Source organism: Phoxinus phoxinus, assembly GCF_949152265.1.
Source record: "Phoxinus phoxinus genome assembly, chromosome: 9".
Lineage (NCBI taxonomy): Eukaryota > Metazoa > Chordata > Actinopteri > Cypriniformes > Leuciscidae > Phoxinus > Phoxinus phoxinus.
The window spans coordinates 16,083,731-16,110,777 of NC_136884.1; the positions used below are offsets into that span (position 1 = coordinate 16,083,731).

The window sequence follows — 27,047 nt, forward strand, 5'->3', positions numbered from 1 at the left end:
TGTGAAACGCGCGGCGCCCGCGTAACGTGCGCGCGCAACCTGAACCTGACGCCCTTCAGAAGTTCCATAAGCCGCGAGTCCTTTCAGAGTTCTGCATTCAACTGCACTGGGTAAGTGCTGGTTTTATTCTCTTTACTTAATATGTATGAGCCTTCAGGTTAACTTTTTATTTATTTATTTTTTATAATAATTAACTCAGAACTGTAAGAACTGTAAGAATATAACCTACAGAACTGCATCAATAAAGAGAAACACACTGGCTGTCAGTGCTGCTGATGTAACTGCTGACTAGAAGTATAAGTTAGCCTAAATGTTGCCTAAAAATTCACTAATAATAATATGTTAACGCACCATCACCTACATTCTGCAACCTTTTCCAGTAGGTTTTGCTTTTAGCTGCTCTCGTGTTGCAGTTGCAGGAAACCACAAAACCGTGTAGAAGAAAACCGTGTAGAAGTTAACTTTACATTCGAGAACTCAAGTCTTCTGAAAACATAATGTGATGTGATCTTTTAAAACACCATGTGTGGGATGTATCAAGAAGATTTGTTCTTCGGTTAGAACTTAGAAGAAGGAAACATGTTTTCTCTGTTTTCTCTAACATTGCCCACACAAGTGTAGTAAAAGCAGTGGATCACGAGTTTTGTTGCAGTTCAAAGCATAAACCTGGATTTTCATTCTGTGGAAGGATTGAAGGCTTGTTTTTTTTTTTTTTTTTTTTGGCTATTTTGGTCTATTCTAAATCAGTTGTTGACATTCTGAATTGTTGTGGCTTTAGCCTTACCTACCAAGATGTAGATTCTACCCGCAGAGATGAATGAAGCCCTTTTATTGGTCTCAAGAGATGTTATTACTCAAATCTTGCTCTTTTCAAAGCTCAGGAGACAGTTAGAGTGCGTTTCGTTTAAATTGACTCAAATATTCGACAGTTGTTGACTTGGAGGAATTTGGTGAGAAATGGTGAGTTCATATTGATATTTCTTTTGATAGCATATTTTGGTATCTTGGCAAATCTGAGCTCAGTTTGAGGCATTGAAATGTCTTTTAAAACGTAAGACACTCTGGTCTTCTCCTCAGCAGAATCAGTGTCACATGAATCAACTGAGATTTGTAGAAGAAGAAAAAAAAAATCACTTGACCCTTTTAACTACCAATTATTGCTCGGAAACAACAGCATTATTGTCAAAGAATCACATTTTCGGAAGGATTATGTGCATTTAAAGGCATGATTTATAGTTAACACCAAGGTGATGTGTTAAAATATATTTTGAAAGCATTTTACTGTATATTAACACTCAACACCGTGTGTGCAAGTGCTCCAGCATCCATAAAAAACATACACATTTGGACGGGCTGATCTAGAAAAAAAAATGAACATACTAAGTACCTTCTGTGGTGTGTGTGGCACAGTATGTGTGAATTAGAGGAACTACAAATGTCGGGCACTGGAACATCTTACTCACAATCAGACTGCAATTTCCAACCACACTTTAACCAAACAGGTCACTTCAACATTTAGGCCTACCTTAAAAAAAAAAAAAAAAAGTATACATATATATATATTGTATTATACCTAAAATAGCCTTCATATAAAGCTAACTATCAAAATGGAAAGGTTTGTCATTATAATTACCAATATGATTTATGCTATTCAAAAGAAAATGTGGATGAAAAGTTGTACTGCTCAGTGGTTATACATTGATTTCTTTAAAAAGGTTGACATGGTGCTGATAAACCTCAAATACGATGTGATAATGGTTTGTTGGGGGTGCCATGTTATTTCAACAGCCTTGTGGCAGAAACCCATGGGTCAAGAATACTGCGATATACATCAACATGAACAAGTGAATACAAGCATTAATAACAGCAAATAGCTGAATAACAGCAGCTGAATATTGGTTAGAATGAAAAGGGCCGGCTGTGAAAAAATTATTGTGTGAATGTGCTGTTTTTCATCTTTTCATGAATTTTTGAGTTCAAAAGACACTGAATCGTGAGTTCTAAGAGATACAGTACATATTAATTTTCTGCTCTTTATCTTAGAATATTATGGAACAGTGGTGTTGCATGGAAGTAGATCTGCTTTTTAGTGATATATAATATACTATGTTATAGTGCTGAAACCTTGAACACACTTCCTTCTCGTTTGTTTACAAAAAAAACGCAGGTGTTTCTTTACCTCTCAGATAGAAATGCACAATATTTCTGTTTTTGAATTTGCATAGCTGTTAAATCTTGACTCGCATTGTTTGTCAAACAATAGATGTGGTTGTCAGTCCAGGTTTTGGATGTCTCCATTTCCTGAAACACACAGGTTTCGATCCTTCAATTTACTCCTGTGGTGGCTTCAGTGTCACATGATCCTTCTGTCATGCCGATTTGCTGCTCAAGAAACGTTTCTTATTATTATCATCAATGTTGAAAACCGACTCTTTGATGAACAGAAAGTTCAGAACAGCATTTATTTGAAATATGTATATATTTGTAAATAATATATGTATTTGTGTATGTGAATAATATTAACTTAAGTATTCATTTCTTTAAAAAAAATCTATTGACCCCAAACTTTTGAATGGGCGTGTGTATATAAAATAATGTGGTAGCTATTTGGAATTTTGGAGACTCATGTGAATTTATAAAAAAAATCCTCTGATTTGATATTACCAATTTTTCATTTGGAAATTGATGAATGCAATTCAAAAGATTTGTTCATAATAGGGCTACATGATTTTGGGGGGAAAATTACATTGCGATATTTTGTTTTTCTGCTATTTATATTGCGATATGAAATACGTTTCTACGTCTGTTTGGAAAGAATGAACCATTCTAGAATGATTGGGGTGCATCTAAAAAATAATAAACAAATCACAAGCATAGATAAATACAATAGAACAAAGATACAAATTACATAATCAAGGAACTGTGCTGCCGTACCACGAACGTGCAGCAGGCTCAATGATATTACGCAGCGCCTGAAAATAGTCCCCAGCTAGGTAACTTCCAACGTGATTGGAAATTACGTGCGTAATATCATTGTGCCTGCAGCACCCGTGGTACGGCAGCACAGTTCCTTGATTATTACGCAGGAATGAGAGTATAGTTCCTAGCCATATCAGCTTAGAAAATCGCAACTTTTCATTTTCCGTCGGTCTTAGTACACAATGTAACTACAGAAGAGTCAAGGTTTAAATAGGAAAAATATCGAAACTCTTTGGTCATTTTTTTTTTTTTTTTTGGAGAGATGCTAACGGTCTAATCAGAATCAATGATCTATGCTAAGCTATGCTAAAAGTGCTACCGGCAGACCCGGAGATCGGCTGAATGGATTCGAAAACGGTAAAACTCAACTGTTTAACTCTGGGGGAGTTGGAAAATGAGCCTATTTCCAAAAAAAAAAATTGTTCCTTTAATATGTTTTTCAGGCAAGTCTAACAGTATTTAGGTACACAAGTTGAAAAATCAAATCCAAAATTACACTGCTCACTATATAAATTAAATATAATAAATCTTTGTAAAAGCTACAAAAGTGCTTTTATGTTGTATGATTAACATTAAAGGTAGGGTAGGTAGGATTTATATAAAAACTTTTTACCAAATTTGATTAAACTTTCTATATATATCAATGCATAATTAAAATGTAAGTACTCTGATAAAAAGAGTATAAAAATCGAGTGACTCTAGACCGTTTAATCTTCATTAAACACAGCTCATTATTTCCATTCGGGACGAATCACAGGATTGGCTTGCGTGACTGTCACTCTCCGTCGCCATGACTACCGCCGCTATTACTGGCTCTGCCCACGTGCGCGCAGTCGCGCACCCGTTTTTAGGTGGGAGTGAATGGAATTAATGAGCTGTTTATTGAAGATTAAATACACTAGAGTCACTCGGTTTTTTATACTCTCTATTTCAGAGTACTTGCATTTTAATTATGCATTGGTATATAAAGACAGTTTAAACAAATTTGAATAAAAGTTTTTTTTAGACAATTCTGACCTACCTTTAATGACAGACAGCAGCAGGAATATTAGGTGCTGTCACTTTAAGGCCGAACGCACGGATCCAATATAATGATACGCATCCGTTTTCTTTCTCAACTGTTGACGTTCACCACAAGACTGCGTTAATAAGAATACTCTCCGAGACGGGGCGGCATTTTGACATAATTATGGGTGTATGTGTCCGTTTAAGCACGCGGAAGAGAGCGGAATTCAGTTTCAGATAATATTTATTTATTTTTAACAAAACACAACCTTCACATTTCTGCTTATAAACGCTCCAGGTTCACTACTTCCACTGTAAGTGAATTAATGTAATGTTTTAAGTGTTGAACCTGGAATATTCCTTTAACTAGCCTTATGAGTCGAACCTCCCAAGAGCCTTGCAAAAGCTCAAATGTATTTATAGTTCAGTTCAGTTCAGTCCAGTCCAGTGTGTGAGTTCAATAGAGGGGTTTGTTGTTTGATCCCACACTTCTTCCACCCCTGCAGCTTTCGCAAGCTGGGATAGTTCAGTATTGACCTCACACACACCGTTTGATGAAATATCATCACGCTCATGGAGCCAATAAAGGCCTACTATAAAGTTATGACATTAAAGTGTCTGTCTGTGTCCTGCTGTGTTGTTTGTCTCTCTTCTGTCTATCCTGGTAGCAGAAGCAGGTAACGGCAGAAACTCGCTATCTGCGCTACAGTCCTTCAGTGATACAGGAAGTGCGGTTTGAGCTGTCAGTCAAACGACAGGAAGCGCTTGGCAGTCATGCAGACGCATTTACCAAACAAGAAAGAGAGTTTTGAGATACTTGAGCCAAGGAAACAAACTATATATGAATTAATGTATATTGTTAGCTGCTTACGACTTTTTTAGCATAACAATGTGTTAATTAGTATTAATTAGTGTTATTTTTTTTCATGTCATCTACAATCATCTTTTGGTATTCACTTTTTCATATATTGGATGAAAAAAAACATGAAAAAACAACATCACAGAGACTTGGAGAAGGGCTATTATGACTCAGAACACATAGTAGCTACTTAGCAACGCCTTAGCAACCACTCAGAAACCCTAGCAACCACTTAGAGCACCGTAACAACCATTTAGCAACACCCTGGCAACATTTTTGTTATGTTGTTTAATGTTTACAAATAAATACTTTTCTACAAGTCACTGACAATTGAAGTAAATCGGGCCAACATTAAAATCCTCACTTTTCAATAGTATTGCCTCCAGACGTAAATAGTATGCGCACAGGGATTTTAGTGTGAACAAATCGCTTACTAACCATTTCTGTGTAGTTACATCCAATTTTACATCTTTGTTGCAAAGACAACATAATGTTAAAAACCTAAAACGACCGGAAAAAAGTACGATAACGACTTTACATAAATTGACAGAATAACTGATGTATGTAAGTGCTTTACTAAAATTGTAAGTTTCTCATTTTCGCTTTTAAAGGAACACTCCGACTTTTTGGGACTTTAGCCTATTCACCTTATCCCCCAGAGTTAGATAAGTCCATACATACCTTTTTCATCTCCGTGCGTGCTATAAGTCTGTTTGACGCACCCACCGCTAGCCTAGCTTAGCACAAAGACTGGAGGTAAATGGTTGCAGCTAGCATACTAATCCAAATAAGTGACCAAAATAACGCAAACATTTTCATATTTTAGATGTTGTGATTTGTATAGTCACAGAGTGTACAAAAAACAAAGTCAGATGAGACACAGACATATTTTAACCGTATAAATACTGGGAACTATATTCTCTGAAGGCGAAGCACTGCTACTTGGGCGGAGTGATAACCGCAGCACCTGAGACGCGCTCTGAACGAACTCTCTGCTCCTCACCACGGCGCGTCTCAGGTGCTGCGGTTATCACTCCGCCCAAGTAGCAGTGCTTCGCCTTCAGAGAATATAGTTCCCAGTATTTATACGGTTAAAATATGTCTGTGTCTCATCTGACTTTGTTTTTTGTACACTCTGTGACTATACAAATCACATTCACAACATGTAAATAGGAAAATGTTTGCGTATTTTGTCACTTATTTGGATTAGTATGCTAGCTGCAACCATTTACATCCAGTCTTTGTGCTAAGCTAGGCTAGCGGTGGGTGCGTCAAACAGACTTATAGCACGCACGGAGATGAAAAAGGTATGTATGGACTTATCTAACTCTGGGGAATAAGGTGAATAGGCTAAAGTCCCAAAAAGTCGGAGTGTTCCTTTAAAGCTTCCAAAAATTGCCTCCATTTACTTCCATAATAAGCACTTCCGCAACTGATTTTTCCTTCTTTTCCCCTATTTTTTTTTGTTTGAGGATGAGTGGAAATGCTACTATGTTGTAATTAACATTACACCCCAAATGCTGTCGATTGCGCGTAACAGAATATTACTATAAACAGTATTATTTTTTTTATATATTTCTTAAATATATTTCTCGATATCCTTAAATATTGTGGTGGTAAGTTAGTGCCACTCACAATTTATTGCGTGTAAAATTCCTTTTTTTTTCTTATTTTTGCTAACATGAATAACTTTCAGACTGTAAAAAAAAATATTTTAATATTTTTTTCTTTTGTCAAATCAACTTAGATAATTGATGTGGTTCAGATAACATAATATCTTCTGTTTTTCAATTAACTAATTTTTTTTATTTAAATTACGGTAACTTAAAATTTTAAGGCAACCAGGTTACTCACTTATTTAAGTTAAACCAACAATATGCCGTACCATATTGGTTTCCTCAGAATTGCATGATATAAACTTGAAATTGCGTGAAAAAAGTCAGAATTGCGAGGTACAAATTTTGCAGTTATCTTATACATTTATTTATTCCATTGCGGAAACAATCTTCCAATAATAGCATGCAAAGTTTGAACTATGTGTAATTCGCTGACCATAGACCATGACGACTATGTGTGTGTGTGTGTGTGTGTGTGTGTGTGTGTGTGTGTTTGACTGTGACTCAGCGGGGGAAGTGAATCCTGGCTGTTTGGATGGGAGTTTTGTATTTCATTTCTATAAATAGTCGTTTCTCTTAGTTTCTCTCCCTTCACCAGTAACCTCGCGGCTTTCAACTGGTAAGTACTCTGTAAGTGTTCACCGTGGTTCTGTGGTCCAACTGTTTAACAAGCCTGCTTAGTTTCCTTGTTTTCTGCTGAGTTTTATGTGAAGTGTTATTGATTGAGTGAAGCATTGGTGGTTGGTGTGAACTGGTGTCATGTTCTTTTAAAGGGCATGTGTAGTGTGGAAAGAAGATAACGCATGTCTTCAGCTTCAGTCTCGATCTGGTTTCCATTCAACAGCATATCAGAATGATCTTATGTTCTTACAACCAGGGTGTTTTCAGCTATTTGAGACTTCGTTAATAAACATCATATAATCTTCTTTAACAGATCAGATTCATATGAACATTAAAAGATGAAAACACAAGTTTTACGACATTTCTAACCATGGATGTACTTCCAATGAATTGTTAAATTCGGATAATTTTTCTTATTTGATTAGAAGATATTTTACTTTTCAGTTAACTTAGATTTAGATTCTATATAATATAACATATTTAGATATTATTTTTACATTTAGAATCAATATATTATATACTGTAGACTCTATATAAAATATATTCTTATTATGCCATTTATTATTAAGTTTGTTTTTCATTTTGATTATTATACTTTACTAATCTTGAATTTATCATATTTTATCCTTTTTCTTTTTAGACATTTCCAAGTTTTCATCCCAACATCATTCCTTCGAAAACTGTGGCTATTGGAGAGACAGATTTGATGGACAAAGGACAAAGTTAAATGTTTAATTTGACAAATATAACTTTGGATGCCACAGAAACAAGGACACCCCGCTTCCAGACCAGCACGGTCCACCACTAAGAGTTAGGAAACCCGTGACGGACACCACAAACATGAGAATAAGCATCAGATAGGAGTACATCACTGTCCAGAGCATTCCCACAGTGGAATTAACCGGCTGTATATCAGAAGCTATTGCTGTTGGATCCGAGAGTTTACAGTCATGTCTCCGTTCCTGAGGATTGGGTTTTCCAGCTTTGAGATGGACCCAGGGCTTGCCTACCATGAAGAAGTACTCAACCCATACTGTGCCGTCTACATGAAAGAGGCTGTGGAGACTGGTAAGACATCTTTTATACAGATATAACAGGATACTTTAAGTGTAAAGTGCAAAAAAACAACAAAAAAAAACTAGAAAACAGACACCCCCGGAGTAGTTTCTTCAGTTATGGCCATTATTACGTTTTTATGTTCACACTTTAGTTTAGGGTCCAATTCTCACTATTAAACTCCTAATTACTAAGACTTTTGCCTTAATAAAGTCTTTTACTAGGCTACTTATTAATAGTTAGTGAGGTAGTTGTTAAGTTTGTAGGATTAAAGGATGTAGAATATGGATGGTTATGCAGAATAAGGCATTAATATGTGCTTTATAAGTACTAATAACCAGACAATATCTTAGTAATATGCATGCTAATAAGCAACGTGTTAATAGTGAGAATTGGACCCTAAACTATTATTAGCATTTTTATCAGCCAAATGTTGAATTTAACTTATATCAAGTTCACATTAGAATTAGCTTTTTACCATGCCTTAGTCATTTCTTTTTGATACTTTTTCAAATGCATTTTCTATTTATAGAAATGTATTTTCCTGTTATAGATATTTGTTTATTTTCTTATTTTAAGTTGAAAAGTCTAGGACAAAAGGTAAATATGTATAAAACATATATTTTAACATATCTATTTATGTTGTATCTTACAATAAAACATTTTTACTTGTTTAAAACTGTATAAAGTTTTTATGCTTAGTTATTAAGTAGACAACAGTATCAGTGTTTAAGATTAAAAAAATGAATTATGTGATGTGCAAAGAAAACAAAGTAAAATCTAAGTAAATTATTTAGAAAATAGAATATTTTTATTGTGCATCAGGCTGCGATTTTGGCAAAGTATGAAAAACAGTCTGAAAATATAATTTAATTGTGTGTATTATTGTCATGGTTTATAAAAAGCTATAATGCAAAAAAAAAAAAATGTTTTAAGTAATTTCTACCACAAAATAAATGGTGGTTTGAGTTGTGGTGCACTGTACAAAAAATGTTGCTTTAACTTAAAAAAGCAAGTTACCTTGTTGCCTTAAAAAAAAAGTTTGTTGTAATTAAAAAGTTGAGTTAATGCAATGAAGAAGAATGGTTTAATAAACAGAAACTCAAAATACTATGTTATCTTTACACATTAGTTATCAAAAGTTGATTTGACAAAAGATAAAAAGTTGTGATAAATCATGAAAATATTTTTTTACAGTGTGGTGACATGATGGTTCAAGAAAATAAAAGAATGTTAAAATGTTACATGTTAAGTGTTAAAGAAACTAGTATGAAAAAAAAAACAATTTTTTTGAAGTATATTTATAAGTCTACAAGGACAACATTGCCCATAGTGGAATAAAACACCCACATGACCCACCCACTCAGTTCTCAGTAGGTGAAACTGTGAAAAGTGTGCAAGCAATGCGTTTGGTCAAAGTTTATTGAATATTATTTGTCTAAGTGTACATTTTATTTTAAGGGAAATGTGTCATAAGTGTCGTTGTCAGTAAAAGGGTGGTTTAGTTTCTTTCCCATTATTCTTGTGATTCATCTCACAAACTTCCCACAATTTTAAAGAGGGGTACTTCTTAGTCATTAGACTAACTATTCAGCAAAGTAATTCGTTTTTGATGACAGAGAGACAGTCAGTTTCCTAAAATGTGAAGCCAGCACCATTTTAATCATGTCTGGTAGCATTTTGACAGCCAAATGTGTGATAACTCAAGTTGTGAAGATGCTGTATGCAGGTAATATGTCAAAAAGTGTGTTCAACTTTGTGTAAAACGCAACGCTCATCACTGTCACTTTTTACCCAACCGCCCAATCACAGTGGAGAAGGTCAATGGCAACATCAGCGCAGCAAACTAACAAAGAATCAAATTTATATTAAAGGAACCATTTCTGCAAAAGTGCATTGGGACTCACACAACTGCATGCATGTTTTTTGAGGACTGTGGTTATTTTTTTAAGCACATTTACTTGCACTGACCTCTACATGCGGGTGTAAATCAGATCAGATGAACTGATATGCAGTTGTACACACACACTTGTTATCACTCAAGACATGGCCACTGAGCAGTATTTGCAGACATAAGGATTTCCCAGCAACCCTTTTGGTTTCATTCTTTAGAACCAGACCACAACCACACAAACCTGTTAAAATATATAAAGTGTCACGTCATCCTCAGACGTCTATGAAACATCTTCACTGCCAGATAAACCGCATGTCCAGTTGTTGTTTTTGAAATGTGTCGGATGCAAAATTACAAATTTAACTCAACATGAAAGAGTGTTCGCAACCGGTTTTGACGTGAAAATTGAATTTACAAAGATTGCAGGGCTGAATGTGATTTATTTGATTGGGTGGATTGTGAAAAGTGGGTGTTACACACCAATCAAGTCCTTTTATTTTTTTTAGCCCCTCCCCTCCAACCACCTGCTTTCATTTGGATGTCAGCAAAAAGGAATGTTGTTTCAGAGGCGGAGCAAGTAACGAAAAATTACGAAGACAAAATTTTTTTCTAACATGCATTCTTGCATCATGCACAATAAGACCAGGATAATGCACTGATAAAAAGATAGAAATGTCATGTTGACTTTATTTCAAAATTCTACCAAAATTGCATGGTTTCTATTGAATGGTTCTATATATGTGTGTTTTTCCGTCAGATTACTATATCACACAGTCAGAGCATTGTATCATTCCAGGAGTATTAGTTTCAGATCCGGTAAATCCAGTCATAATGCGGATTGTTTTGCTGATACTTTTAAAGCTTAGTCCAGTCAGGTTTTCAGTGGTGTGAAACTCTGATTTAGTGTGTGTGTGTGTGTATCTGTAGAAAAGGGTCAGGTGTACAAGCAGAAGCGTCCCACCATGTATCCCCCCTGGAGCAGCACATTCGACGCTCACGTCCACAGAGGACGGGTCATGCATGTGGTGGTCAAGGACAAGACGGCTGAGCTGAAGACGGAGGCCACGGTCCAGCTCGACACACTCGCGTCGCGCTGCAAGAAGGAGAACGGCAAACTGGAGATCTGGGTGAGTGTTTGTGTGGCGACATGCTCACTATACCAAAGCAAAACTAAACGTGTTCCCTCAGATGATATACTGTACATCCATTGACTTACAGCTGCATTTTTGTTGTTGTTGTTGTTAAAGTCATTTATTTAAAAAGATACATTTTAATTAAAACGTTAAACACTCATGTTAAGAGAATATATAATATAATCGATTGGGAAGTGATACGTAATATATGTTTTCAATACATTGTCAATGATTTGGTAAGATTTATTTGTGTGTGTTATAGGTGGAACTGAAGCCACAGGGTCGCTTACTGATGGAAGCGCGGTATTTTCTGGAGAGGAGTGGTAGGTGTTTATTTTATTCAGATCTACACACCGTTTCTCACAAATTTGTACATTAACTTAGTGCTGAGCAACGATTAATCGCGATTAATCGCATCCAAAATAAAAGTCTGTGTTTACATAATAAAAATTTTATATCGTGCAAAAGTTAATTTATTTCAGTAATTTAAGTTAAAAGGTGAAACTAATATATTATATAGACTCATTACATGCAAAGTGAGATATTTCAAGGCTTTATTTGTTATAATTTTAATATTATTTGTTATAATTATGGCTTACAACTTGAAAAACTTTTCACAATATTCTAATTTTGAATTTGGGGTTTTCATAAGCTGTAAGCCATAATCATCAAAATTATAACAAATAAAGGCTTGAAATATCTCACTTTGCATGTAATGAGTCTATATAATATATTAGTTTCACCTCTTAAGTTGAATTTTCTGAAACTATTGCACTAAATTCAAATTTTTCAAGTGTCACCTGTATGAGTGTGTACCGTGTATAATTATTTTGTATATACTGTATAAATACACACATACGCATGTATATATTTAAGAAATATTTGCATGTATATACTCTGTATAGATATTTATACTTAATTTATTTTATATATAATAAAAACAAACTTAAATATATACATGCACGTGATGTGTGTGTATTTACAGTATATATACAAAATAATCATACACAGTACACAAACTTATATTATGTAAACAACATTTTATTTTGGATGCGATTAATCGGTGCCCAGCACTAATTATTATTTATATTATGATGTTATATATCGTGCTTACATATACTGATGGATCTAGCCAAGTGTTTTTCAACCAGGGGGCTTTTTTTTGTCTTTTGTTCTTGTTTGTTAGACGCCACAGGTCACGGTGAAGCGGATGGAGATACTGAACGGGAAAGAGAAGGGATGTTCGCCCTGCACCACAGACGAGGAGCCATCAAACAGGCCAAAGTTCACGTGGTCAAATGTCACGAGTTTACCGCCACCTTTTTCCCTCAGCCGACTTTCTGCTCAGTCTGCAAGGAGTTTGTCTGGTAATATACACACTCTCAAACAACCACGTTGAGTAAAACCCTGATACCAAGAAATTCAATTGATTTTTTACATACAGCCCCACTTCCATGATTTGATGCATTTTTGAGTGAAACTGAATGTTCAGGGGGAAATAATGTGGGCCAAGACTTTATGGATTTATCTATTGTGATTTGATTGGATGGAAACATGGAAAAATAATGGGAAAAAAAGGTTTCACTTTATTTTAAGGTGTCCTTGTTACAGAATAATTATAAATTTAAGTACTGAGTATTATTAACTAACTATATGTACTTACTATAGGGTTATGGTTATGTTTAGTTGCATGTAATTATGCATAATTTACTTTATTTCTATAATAAGTACATGTAACGTGTAACAAGGACACTTTAAGATAAAGAGTTACCGAAAAATCAATTGAAGAAGCAATGCTATTACGTTTTAGAAAAAACATTTTGATAAAGAAAACTTTAAAATGCTGTGCACTGAGGAATTGTGAACAGTAAGACTTAAGATAAAATATCACAATCACTGAATCAATCAATAAAAATAATTTACGCTCTAAATATTGTCTAAATATTAAAATCCAATAATTAAAATGATTTATCTTATAATATACAGTGCAGTCGTTGTATGATATGAAGTGTATGATATGCTGATAACATAACATAGTAGTAGAAATATATATTTTATATATTTTGTTTTTGTAATTTAGCACCGTATATTACATTACAGTACACATTACAAATATATATTTTTTATGGTTTCTTTTGCTGCTTCAGGGGCCTGAATAAACAGGGATATCAGTGTCGACGTAAGTACTTTTTCTCATCCTCATTGCTTTTGCAGTTCTTAAACAACTTTCCATTGACTCAGGGTCATGATTCCTCCTACACATTTCTTCTTTTTTTATTCCCAGAATGCAATGCCGCCATCCATAAAAAGTGTATCGACAAAGTCATCGCCAAATGCACAGGCTCAGCAATAAACAGTAAAGAAACTATGGTAAATACAAGGTTTTCATCACCCCTTTAAACACATCAAGCACACAAAGCGGGTTTTTTTTTCTTTCTTTTTTTTCGTTTTGTTAGTAGACTCCACGCTCACAAAAGGGTTTTGATGCCCTGATTTTTAAGCCGGAGACCTTTGGACATTTTGTGCAACTGTAGGCTAAATATAGATTCAGCAAAGCTTTAGTAATCTGCAGATGAAAGCATAATTCTAAGTATTGAATAAAATGAATCATCTTTTTGTCTCAGACTCCTTCCTCTTTCAGTTATTGGTAGACGTCATAAAATAGTCTTTCCACACTTTACTGAGTCACGCTGACAGAAAAATTAATTACATTTTGGATGTTTTCCAAGTTGACATTATGTGTCAGTATGTGCTCTATGCTAAATATATGTGTGCGTGTGCGTGTGTGTGTGTGTGTGTGTGTGTGTTTCAGATTCATAAGGAACGATTTAAGATTGACATGCCTCACAGGTTTAAAGTGTATAACTACATGAGCCCGACCTTCTGTGAGCACTGTGGGACCCTGTTATGGGGTCTGGCCCGGCAGGGCCTTAAATGTGAAGGTGATTCATTACACAACCACATGTCAACTATGAATGTCTAAGGGTCATTCTGTGAAACTGTCGCCTTTTCCATTTTAAAAGGTGATTTTTAATGCAAATTGCAATTATATAATTCTGTTGTTTAGCAAACATTTACTTGTTCCTTAAGTAAGTTCATTTACCATGTTTTATTATGAAAATTTAGAGTTATGGAGTTTATTAGTTTAAAAGGATAAATATATGATGGTAGCACAAGTCTTTTTTAATAATATATTAGGAATAAAGTGAAGTCAAAATGTTAAAGCTACACTGTGTAATTTTTTAAGTTGATTCTTAGCAAAAAACACTTTGTTCTTTCAAAATGATATGTGCTCATTAATGTATAATTACTTCTACCAACTAATCAAGTATTCTTGTAAGCGTAGACTCTGCCATTTATAATACATACGAGTGAGTCGATTGAATGGCGGAAGCCATGTTGCTCCTCCATCTTGAAAATACATTAGCCAAAGAGGGACATACCTGGAAATTCAAGCTTCGCCTTTCGCGTTTTTACACTCAGTGGCACCGTGACGAATGCGAGGGGGAGATTACTTGTGACTGCCGGCAGATTTGAAATAATACGGCCACCGTTGGAGTTAAAACGCCCTTGGAATGGGAGGGGCTAGAAAGTAATATTCAGTTGGTAGTCATATACAATTTCACCGCTAGATGGGAGAAAATCCTACACAGTGTAGCTTTAAGTAAAAATAAAGTTGCTAAGTTACTAAATAACTGAAGTTCAAAAAAATTATGTATAAACAAATTAAAAGTTGGCATGCGCCAATTCATTTTTAAAACTGAATAATGAACATTAATAAAGGAAGCAAATCTGTTTTAAAGAATGACCCCTAAAGCCTGAATTTTTTTTTGCACCAGTTGCATTTAGATGAAACCCACTGACGCAACACAAAGTAAATACAATGCAAAGCAACTGTGTAAAATGCATAACCATGGTTTTATATACTTTAAATGTATACAAATATCCACATAACATTTTTAGATTTGCATTTTAGTTTAGTGCTTTAAGTGTGTTTTCATTGCAGAATGTGGCATGAACGTTCACCATAAATGTCAGAGGAAAGTAGCAAACCTCTGTGGCGTCAACCAGAAGCTAATGGCAGAGGCCCTGGCTATGATTGAGACCACTCAACAGGTTGGAAGAAACACACACCATGACCCACACATGCTATGCAATGAGACAGATGTCACACCATTTTCATTTACTGTTCTGCGAGTTTTAGCTAATGTAATCCAGTCATTTTAGCAGAGGAATTTCACAATTTTTCCATAGGCAGATTTTGTAAGAGTTCACGTTGGGTTTTGCCAAAATCTTGCTAATGTGACTGCGCATTTAGTTGTCTCTTTTAGATCAACTTACTGTCCAGCAAAGCAACAGTTTGAGAAGAACATGCTAATTAAACTCTACATGTTAATAGCCTAGCTAGTAGCTAGTACCTAATAACACATGGGATTAATGGCACATGGGTTTAATGGCACAAACATTTGAAGGTAGCTGTATCGCCCCCTTGATTACTGAAGTTTGTTACCATCTTCATGGGTGGCACTTTTGTTAACAAGCCACTCATAGCAGCTACAGTAATAGCGCAACAGACTCAAGTAATGCACAGTTTATTCCAATGGAGTTTGGCATTAGCATGATGCTAAGCTAACAATGTCATGCTCTAAAAACGATTTAGAGTACTGGATTATATAAATGTATAATCAATCCCCCGGTTCTACAGACAAAAGGCAAAAGTCCCAGACTAAAATGCTTTATTGAGCTGTTTTGCACTGATAAATCGTAAAATATGTCAGTGCCATTGTTTTGTCTCAAGATGCACATCAGTAATGTTTTTTTCAAAGGTACGTTTATAAAAGCTACTTAATTGTCCTAATTGAACAAAGGCTTAATGAACTAATTGAATCCTGGCTTAATGTAAGCCCTGTTTGTATCTATTGACACACATCCGCCATATTAATTTAATGAAAGTGTTCATCACAATGCAGATTAAAGCAGTCATGTACAAAGGGACCATGGGCCCTATCTTGCACCCAGCGCAATTGACTTTGAACACCGACGCATGTATCATTCCTATTTTGCACCCGCGCACAGCGGACTTTTCCCTCCACAGACGCACGTCGGTAAATTAGGGAATGAACTTGCGCTCGCGGGGGCGGTTCATCGCAAAGAGGAGGCGTGTTCCGGCGCAAAACTCCCCTGGTGCTATTTTCCAGGTTTAGAAAGCAATTGCGCCATTGATCAGGATAAAAACAGTCTAAAGACAGTGGCGCGTTGCGCGTTAGTGATATGGTATTTTAAGGGCGCGTGCTTGGCCATAATGTAGTGTGTTAACGCGCATCCACTTTGATTCTCTAATAATTATAAACAGATGCAGCAGTTTTCATTTTTGCAAATCATACATTATTACAAGGAAAAATATTAACACACGAGGGAGCTTGTGTCCGTGAAGATGTGAAAAAGATCTATCTAGATTTAAAAAAAAATAATTTGGATTAGGCTACACATTTACCCAAATGATACGCCTGTTTAACCGAAGCTAATTTGGGTGGGTTTCTCCCATCATCCCCAATGTCACTTCTCTGTGTTTTACGGCCCTGACGAGAACATCGGTCTCTTTGGCTGTGAACTCCTGGCGTGCGCCGGCAAACCCGCCGTTATAATAGCAATCCGCCGTGGAACAAGCGCGTCTGCTCTTAAAGGGAATGTGAGAGGACGCTCTGATTGGTTTATTTCACGTTACGCCCAAACCACACCTATGAATAATGAAGCTACTTCAGACCAACCCCTTTTAGATTTGCGTCGGGCGCAAGAGTCGTTTATCCGCCGGGAAAATAGCAACAGCGCCGGGATCCGCCCACAAAGTTACTTGCGCTTTGCGCTTTGACACTTGCGTTTCAGATCGTTAAAATAGGGCCCCATATGTTAGTAATTCGTTAGAGTAGGTTTCTGGACTAACTCAACGTAGTACATGCTGGGCACAGCATGACAAAGCCTGAAGGGTGTGTGTGTGACATTATCACGTGGTGTGAGTCGTTTAATCTGATATGAATTCAATGTGCTTCTTTCCATAGCAGGCTCGGAGTTCGCGGGATAGTGATATTGTTGGTCGAGAGGGTCCAGTGGGCGTGAGTCAGCCAGGGGTCACTAGAGAGCCTTCAGGCCACTTACCCATTTCTCCTCTCACGCCTCCACCAGCTCTGCCACGCAAAGGTACGTGTACCACATGCCAAACCACGCACACTCACAGTTCTGAATAGATTTTAGAGTGTAGAACTTGCTACTAACCAAAGACTAATTTAATTAGATTACCTTAGACCAGGGTTTTTTAAAGTGTGGGCACGCAGAGTGACATTTTTTTATTATTATTATTAATGATTACTCCTTTCAACCTATACATTTTAGCAGACACAATACTTTAAAAAAGTGAAAATAAGCACGTTTTTACACAAGAGACGTCATTATCATTTTAAACCGTAAACTCCTGGAAAGGTTTCAGTCAAATTGTCAGTCCAAAACAGCCATAATGCAGAGAAAACCAGGCGATTTCATCAGAGATGGTGGAGAGAATAGTGTATTTGGTGTCAAAGCACGATCTCTGTGAGACTTTAATGCTCTGCCACCCATGACGCTTTAAGCTTGACGTCGACTAGTCGCCGATCATGGCCAATAGAGGGCGCAACAGGATAAGAAATCTTTGAAGCCAACTTTTACACGCCATTTTCAACAGTTAGAATGACAAATAAATGCATACTCTGAGAGCACTCCACAAGATATGTTTGTTTATACCATCTGGATGCTCAAAATTGATCGGGTGAATGCACGTTTTATACAGCTTATCGTACACAAAAGTGAATTGCCGTTCTGAGTAATGCACTGCTGCATTGTAACGCACACACATACAGACAGTAGCTGGTACATCACATGCAGATCACTCTGCCACATGCACGCACACAGAAACATTCACCAGCGCAGAATTGTGGTCAACAAAATAGCTTAGAAAAGCTTCAACAGTTCTAGCATGGGCAGCAATGTGTCATGTGTCATATGCAGTGTAACAGAGTTCAGCCTTATTTTTGTTCATTAATGACGTCATCAGGGACTAGTCGACATGGGAAAGTGTCATTGCATATAAATAATACATGGTTAAATGAGTCACTGTAGTAATGAGTCAATAGTAAAGTTTTGATGGATGACGACTGTAAACAAGATAAAGACGATTACTTTAGGCACACAAGACGGGAGTACGTTATTATTGATGCTCAAACACACCGTGTGTGCACGGTGGTCTTGGCGCACTGATCGCTATTGGGGGTGGGGAGGTGCCATTGAAACATTCCCTGTACAAGAAATGGTTTCAATAAAAACATAGAACATTCCTTCTCTAAAACTCTAGAATGGAGTTGTGCTTATAAGGAACTAGGTAGTTGATTGTCTCCCGTGACACTGAATTTAAATTTAAGCTCAAATTACAGTTGATTTCAGTGGAATTTGACATTAGCATGTTGCTAAGCTAACAGTGTCATACTCTAATAAGCACAACATTTACATAGTACACAAAAAAACTGAATAAAAAAGTATGTTTTAATTAGACAAAATTATTTTCTGTGAATATTTGACCAGTCCTTGATAAAATACCTTCAGAAATAACATCTATTGACATTCGTTCCACCATTACTGAGCATTCTGGGATTGCCTTATCAGTTAAAGAAACAGTCCGCGTGAGATTTTGACCAAAACGACATCCTGAAAGGCATAATTTTGCAGCGTAACACCAAAAAACATTGCCGTTCTGAGAAGCTAATCAGGTTTTGGAACAGAGCAATTGATTTATTGATGTCTTGTTCCATCTATTGACGTCCAGTTCTTCTCCAACAGAGCATCAAGGTATTTCTTGGGACTCTGCAGCTAAGGGCCGCAGGCCAAGTCTTCAAGAGCCTGAGCCCCTGTACGCCACCCCACGCAAAGAACACCACAAATTCATTCTAGACAATTTTATTTTGCATAAGATGCTGGGCAAAGGAAGCTTTGGAAAGGTAAGAGTTTCTCAAATTTCAATTTGAACTCTTATATATTTATACGGCCACCATATACTAGCCTAACTTTTGAAGCGACTGGCCTAAATACAAGGCATCCTTTGATTATTTTGGTCAAACTGTGAAGAAATAAAAATCTTCAATGAATAATCGTTGAATACCAAACAGGAAATTAAGCAAAATCTTGGGAAAACATTGCTGTATTGAAACTAAACTTGGTAATTGTTAGCAATATGCCTACAGTATGACCAGTTCATAACACCTACTGGTCAAAGGTTGCGAAGCACAATTAAATCAGCTTTTAAGCAACTGGCATAGAACCATCAATGTCCCCTGAAGTCAGTTCATTTTGTGGCTATTTTGGTAATGTCTAATTGACAACTATTATAAAAGTCACCACTGAATATGACTGTATCCTATTAAACTGCATCTGGGAACATCATTCTGGATGCATTTTCTATAAATCTTGCGTATGTGTGTTTGCAGGTTTTCCTGGCCGAGCTGAAAGGCTCAGGGCAGTTCTTTGCAGTGAAGGCCCTGAAGAAAGATGTAGTTCTGATGGATGATGATGTTGAATGCACTATGGTGGAGAGGAGAGTGCTGTCTCTGGCCTGGGAACACCCCTTTCTCACACACCTCTACTGCACCTTCCAGACCAGGGTAATACACACCGACACACTTAGCGATGGGCAGTTCGACATATAGCAATGTGTCAACTGGTAGTTATATATGTGCTATGCTTTTGTTCTTATATTTTTAAAATACTTTTAATATTTTAAGAAAATAAAAAGGGTCTGCTGCAATAAAGAAGGGCCATTATATTTAAAATGTATTCATTTTCTTTAGAATTAATAAATGAAAAAGCGAATGAAAAAATATATAATATAACAATATCATATTTTGTACATCCACCCACTCCCATGACACACATTGAGCCACTCTCACATATTGAAGTAATTTGGCTATGTTAGACCAGTCTTTACTGATTGTTTCTCTATTGGTCTTTAAAGGAAAATCTTTTCTTCGTGATGGAGTACTTGAACGGAGGCGACTTAATGTTCCACATTCAGACCTGCCAGAGATTCGATCTCCCACGGTCCACGTGAGACTCATACGCAGCCCCCACAAACACATTTTAAAAAGCCGAGACTCTGTGCCTACTCTTCTTTTCTGTGGTTTCACCCTCTTCCACCTCCTCTCTTCTCTTTGTTGATAGGTTCTACGCAGCAGAGATCATATGCGGCCTGCAGTTTCTACATTCTAAAGGCATTGTTTACAGGTATTCACTACTGTGGAAACTCTATACCATAAAATGAGCTATACGTTGACAGACAGACAGACAGACAGACAGACAGACAGACAGACAGACAGACAGACAGACAGACAGATAGATAGATAGATAGATAGATAGATAGATAGATAGATAGATAGATAGATAGATAGATAGATATGCTGAAAAAATACTTGACAAGTTTACTTGGTTTTAATTACATAGTTAAAAAAAAAGTATAGTGTTAAGTGATGTTTATTTGACCTGGAAAATGTGTCAACATTAAAGGGGCCATGACATGTTTTTTTTATATATATATATATATATTTTTTTTATATATTAATATATATATATATATACAATTATTATTTTCAACCTTCATTCTGACCCTCTGTGTGGATTCTGGAACGATGCATTTTTAAGGGGCGGCTCCTTTAAAGGTAGGGTAGGTAGGATTTATAAAAAAACTTTTTACCAAATTTGATTAAACTTTCTAATAATATCAATGCATAATTAAAATGTAAGTACTCTGATAAAAAGAGTATAAAAATCGAGTGACTCTAGACCGTTTAATCTTCATTAAACACAGCTCATTATTTCAATTCGGGACGAATCACAGGATTGGCTTGCGCGACTGTCACTCTCCGTCGCCATGACTACCGCCGCTATTACTGGCTCTGCCCACGCAGTCGCGCACCCGTTTTTAGGTGGGAGTGAATGGAATTAATGAGCTGTTTATTGAAGATTAAATACACTAGAGTCACTCGGTTTTTTATACTCGCTATTTCAGAGTACTTGCATTTTAATTATGCATTGGTATATAAAGACAGTTTAAACAAATTTGAATAAAAGTTTTTTTTAGACAATTCTGACCTACCCTACCTTTAAAGGATAATTCCGGTATTTAACACCTTGAGTCTATATTGTAGTTTGTTTTGGATGAACAAGAGTGGTGGACAACATTTTTTTGACAATGGTTCCTCTCTCGAGTTTTTGACTATAATAGAATTGGCCATGGACCCATTTAACATTGGAGTCAATGGGCATGTCCGAAAATGCAATTTAAACAACCTTAAACATTAGTTTTCAAAACTGTGCAACTCACCGAGTGATTAGTGATGTTAGTTGATGTTCCAGAAACAAAAAGTGTTGCGAAATACAGTTTATGTCGTGTTTTATTCGTCATTTTGTAAAATCCCATTGAATTCTGTTGAAGGACTGAGTGCTCGTTAATATAAATGCGCTACCGGAAACGGAAAGGGGGCTGTTTACATTTGGTCGATGTAGTCTTTTTGCTCGCTTCCGTTTCTCATAAGGCTAGCGAGCAGAGCAACTGTGCTCCGGGAGAGTAAGCGAAATAAACAAACAAAACCTTGAAAATATTGAAAGACGTGACCACTGACCAGTGCAATATGAAGTTGAACTCGACTGTGACCGTGAGTGTCCCGCGAGACATAAACATCGGTTATCGCCATCAAGTGGTCGGGAGTGTGCTAACGCTTCAGATTCAAATATTGAGCGGAAGTTACACGGTTGTGAAGTGTCTGAAAAAATAGTTCTACTATAGCAAAATAAATGGATTGGAATCATATATTGGGACGATATATTGTTTATAATCATCAACGAACACCACTAACCACTCGGTGAGTTTAACAGTTTTGTAAACGAACATTATTGGCTGTTTTAATGACATTGACTCCAATGTTAAATGGGTCCATGGCCAATTCTATTATAGTCAAAAACTCGAGAGAGAGGAACCATTGTCAAAAAAATGTTGTCCACCACTCTTGTTCATCCAAAACAAACTACAATATAGACTCAAGGTGTTAAATACCGGAATTATCCTTTAAGGCTTGATAGTAAGCGGCCACTGTTATGATTGGTTCATGTCATTGCATAGGAAACAGTATCAAGTCAACGCCCACATTTTTTAATTCTTCCACATGCTGAAGTGTTTGAAAAAAGTGCACTTTTGATAGGCTATTGTGATAATAGTACAAAGAGAAAATGTACACCTTGTGAAAAAAGTATCAAAGCGGATTTAAAAAAAAAACTAGTAACGAGGAGGGCGTTTTAAAATTTGCAGGAAGGGTTAATGGTACAAAGACCTCTTATATGTCAAAAGATTCAGGCAAATTCTTTTTTTTTCTTTTTTTTCCTTTAAGTGTAACTGGAACATGAATTTACAGTAAATTAAAAAAAATAAAAAACAGCAAGCACGTTGTTTCCTCAAAGGACATCGCTGATTTATATGCGTGTTTTAACTTCGCAGAGATCTTAAGCTGGATAACATTTTACTAGACATTGATGGTCACATCAAGATTGCAGACTTTGGCATGTGTAAAGAGAACATGATTGGAGAAGCTAGAACGTGCACCTTCTGTGGGACACCAGACTACATCGCCCCTGAGGTGAGGATACCACAATAATTATATACTACCAGTCAAAAGTTTTGGATCGGTATGATTTTTTATGTTTTTAAAAGAAGTCTCTTCTGCTCACCAAGGCTGCATTTATTTGATTAAAAATACAACAACAAAAACGGTAATATTGTGAAATAATTTGACAATTTAAAACAGCTGTTTTCTATGTGAATATATACACAGGTTTCTTGTATACAAACAATACCGGATGCGCGCGCATCCAAGAGGCAAGACCGCTATATGTTATGCCGAGTTCTGTAAAAGAACATTGTAATTAACGTAGATTTCACATTGTTTGTAAATTCTTGTTGACTCAATAATAAACTGCAATTTCAGAGTTGAATCTGTTTGCTTGTGTTTCATTTGCATATTAATATAACATTATGTAAAAAGTTAGTTAGTTGACTACTAGTATGAAATTGTCCAACTAAGTTTGCGAATCAAAAAACATGACATACCCTATGCATTTAGGTTAGTTTACAGCACAACAGCTCCGCGTCATCTCTGCTTCTGCTAGATATAGCCGTAAAGACTGTTGCTTTCTGCCTCTTAGATGCGCGCGCATCTACGTGATGACGTTGCACAGAAACCCGTGTATAGTAAAGTGTCATTTATTCTTGTGATCAAATATGAATTTTTGGAAATGTCCCGACACACACATTTTGGGGATTTCCCCAAATTCCCACACACATGTTTTTACTATTTTTTCAATTAAAAATAATTACATAATTTGAGATCAAATTAAAATCAAAATAAAAGATATTTGTACTATACGTTGTATGTTTCACAGATTCTGCTTGGGCACAAATATGGGACTTCTGTAGACTGGTGGTCATTTGGTGTCCTTCTTTATGAGATGTTGACTGGCCAATCCCCATTTCATGGACAAGACGAGGAAGAGTTGTTTCAGTCGATTCGCACCGATGACCCATGCTACCCACGCTGGTTAACTAGAGATGCGAAGGACATTCTTGTAAAGGTACGTCTGAGCTAACGATGCAACAACAACAACAAAAGAACCCTTTATTCTGATTTGTGAGTCTCAGTCTGTTATAAACTATAACTGGGTGTTTTATGACCGGTTCTAGCTATTTGTCCGGGAATCGGAGAAAAGGCTGGGCGTGAAAGGAAATATACGACAGCATCCGTTTTTCAAAGACACAGACTGGAACGCACTGGAGAAACGACAGGTGGAGCCGCCCTTCAGGCCCACTGTGGTAAGTTCATTACAGCCGTTAAAAGTCTGCTGTTCTGTTCCAAAACCTAATGAGCTCCCTACAACCAAACAGTTGATGGACCCCATTGACTTCCATAGTATTTTTTTTTCCTACTATGGAAGTCAATGGTGTACATCAGTTGTCTGGTTATCGACATTCTTCAAAATATCTTTTGTTTTTAGCAGAATAAAGAAACTCATACAGGTTTGAAACAACTTGAGGTTGAGCTAATGGTGACAGAATTTTTATTTTGAAGTGAACTAATCCTTTAAGGACCTGACTTAGCAGGTAGTTCCATATGTAGACATTAAAGGCACACTATGCAAGATTTGTACCATAATATAACAGCTTCGAAGTCATTTCGATGGTAAACGAACTCGTAGGGCGAATCATCCCGATAGCAAAGCAGGGGGCGGGGTCTATCTGGGTTTGAGAGATGGCGCCCTGACAAATCTCGCGAGAATCACGACTTGCTTTACGGCACGACGTCACGTACAACAACATATGAAGCAGCCTCTATGGAAGACACTAGCACGCATTTCAGACGTGAATCATGGCAGATTCGACGAAGAAAACGAAGAGGGGATCAGGCCTTGAGTGCAGAGACGGCTCTGCGTGTGGTATTTACAAAAGTAACGTTAAATGCAAGTACTCAACAGCAACTCTAGGGGTCGCTGTTTGACAAAAAAACAGAAACTGCATAGTATGCCTTTAAACTGCAAAGCAGCAGCTCACTAGATTTTGGAACGGAGTTCGTCACAAACTGTTACCTGCGACTGACACATTGAGCCTTTCTCTTTACAGAAATCAGCAAGTGACTGTAGTAACTTCGACAAGGAGTTCATAAACGAGAAGCCTCGGCTCTCCGTCACAGACCGTATCATCATCAACAGCGTGGACCAGAGCATGTTTGAGAACTTCTCTTTCATCAACCCCGTCATGGCCCGTCTCAAGAACCCCTGACTCACAAACATTCATTAAAGACATTTGTGCAAATACTGTGAACAGGTCCAAAGCAAAAGACAAACACTCACATGAACATCATAACAGCCTCTAGTCAACCTCATTTCATACAATGTGCAGTGATTAAAAGACACAGTAGTGTCAAATTATAAATGCCTCCTTGCATTTTTGTGAGGTGGAACACAAAAAGAGCATAATGAACTAGCAAAATAAGAACATGTTGGTTCAGGGGGTTTCAAACAACTTAACAGAAACAGTAAGATAAGGTCCCCCTGCAGTCAATCATTTTATCCCTTAAAACTCATCTTTGATCACCAAATTGGCATATTTAATTTAGTGTGGATTCCACGTGTACCGGATCTGGGCAGACACTATGGGTTGCTTAATTTAATATACCCAGATCCATGAATATTCAAATGAGCCCCACCTCCACTCACTCACACAGGCTTGTCTACAAGTCGATGTATCAGAATGGCAATCGCTCTCTACAACGTCGGACACATTACGGTGATCAATGTGCTTAAACGCCTTTGGCTTGACTATATTATCAAACAGCTGATAATGTGTTGCTAATGTTACACAAACCATATTCCCGTTCACCATCTCAGACTCAGACAATCTAACAATCAGCATCCTTAGAAATGTTTTGAACAACTTAGAATGTCAGTGGAGAAAGACACAATTCACCATAACACCGTAATTTTGCAATATTGCAGGTGAATTATACATAGACAATATATATATAATTCACCTGCAATATTGCTAAATGTACCCGAATTTTAATATCAACAGACAAATATACCTTGATAACCTGGCTTCTCTTGAGACTCCCCTGCTTTGTAGTAGATAATGATATGGCAGAGCCCGCCCGCACTTTGACGTGATTGGTTACAAGGTAGTTTGTGACGTCAGAAACACCATCGATTTCAAACGCGTTTTTGAGACCGTCTTTGGTTCACCGCAGTTATAGGGAGAAAATACTCAGCAATGGTGTTGACATAACATTAAAAACAAAAGACATAGCCATATAGACATTTTCACCACAGGGGGTCTTTAATAGTGACTAACTTTTAATTTTAAACACAATATTGCCATAATAATTTTTTTTTTTTTTTGCTCAGCCATTGAAAACGAACTCAATATAGAATCAAACACAAGTTGTTTTTTCACAAGTTGTCCTTACCTGATGTAACCGTTTTTAACGAGTCAGAGTGAATGAGACACTTATCGCCACCTGCTGGTATAATGACGTAAGCTACAAAAAAGGCCAATGAATCCCAGGCAACAGTGTAGCCTATGTCTACATTATTAAATATGGGAGTGACGAACGTGAAGTTGTGCAGGTGAAGAATTTGATAAAGCTTCACATCTCATATTGTGGGTTGTATTTGTTTGAAATGCATTTGTTGTCATAGGCTATGGTTGTGCATCATCAAAGTCATTAAAAAAAAGAATATTAGATTCAATATGTTTTATTAGAATCAATGTGCTGGTGTCCTTATCTTTAATAATGGCTATTAACATAGGCTACTGAATTATTGTATAGATGTGTAGGGGCAAAATACACTGTAGCAAACTGTACGTTCAGTGGGATTCTGTTATGTTCTTGGATTGTACAAAGTTATATGTGAATTCTTGAAAATTAATGTGTAGTGCATTAAAACTGAATATATTTAGAGAGACACTGTGTAGTCAACATTATGATTTCTTGTGAGACGTCTAGAAATGATTTCCTTCATTACATTAGGCTATCTATGGTTATTTTACGGTGCGTGAAAAATTAAAGCTTTAATGTTGAATTTATTAAACGCTACAACAAAGCCATGAATAATAACAACAACAACGAAAGCTGAATTGTTGATTGGGGTCTTTAATTGTGACAAAACTAATCAAGGAAGTATTTCAGACGAAAGGCAAGTCAAAATCAGTCTTAGTCGAAATGTTGGCATATTAGCCTATATCACATTTGCTAAAATATTACTCAATAGGCGTC

The 27,047-nt window shown here is 36.6% G+C and overlaps 1 protein-coding gene across 2 annotated transcripts; it reads left to right on the top strand.

Annotated features, from left to right (window-relative positions):
* On the top strand, positions 1 to 26,737 carry prkcq (protein kinase C, theta). Of its 2 annotated transcripts, none has more exons than XM_079623608.1 (18): positions 1 to 110; positions 7,721 to 8,148; positions 10,958 to 11,157; positions 11,426 to 11,486; positions 12,350 to 12,530; positions 13,311 to 13,342; positions 13,448 to 13,533; positions 13,976 to 14,105; positions 15,170 to 15,279; positions 17,220 to 17,358; positions 19,024 to 19,181; positions 19,668 to 19,841; positions 20,192 to 20,283; positions 20,398 to 20,460; positions 22,724 to 22,862; positions 23,665 to 23,853; positions 23,963 to 24,091; positions 24,896 to 26,737. In XM_079623608.1, the coding sequence occupies exons 2-18, from the start codon at positions 8,031 to 8,033 to the stop codon at positions 25,052 to 25,054; spliced, it is 2,160 nt and encodes a 719-aa protein (XP_079479734.1). In that variant the 5' UTR covers positions 1 to 110; positions 7,721 to 8,030; the 3' UTR covers positions 25,055 to 26,737. The 2 variants fall into 2 exon arrangements, with proteins under 2 accessions (XP_079479734.1, XP_079479735.1); XM_079623609.1 differs by lacking the exon at positions 1 to 110 and adding an exon at positions 6,952 to 7,078.
* The last annotated feature ends 310 nt before the right edge of the window (positions 26,738 to 27,047 follow it).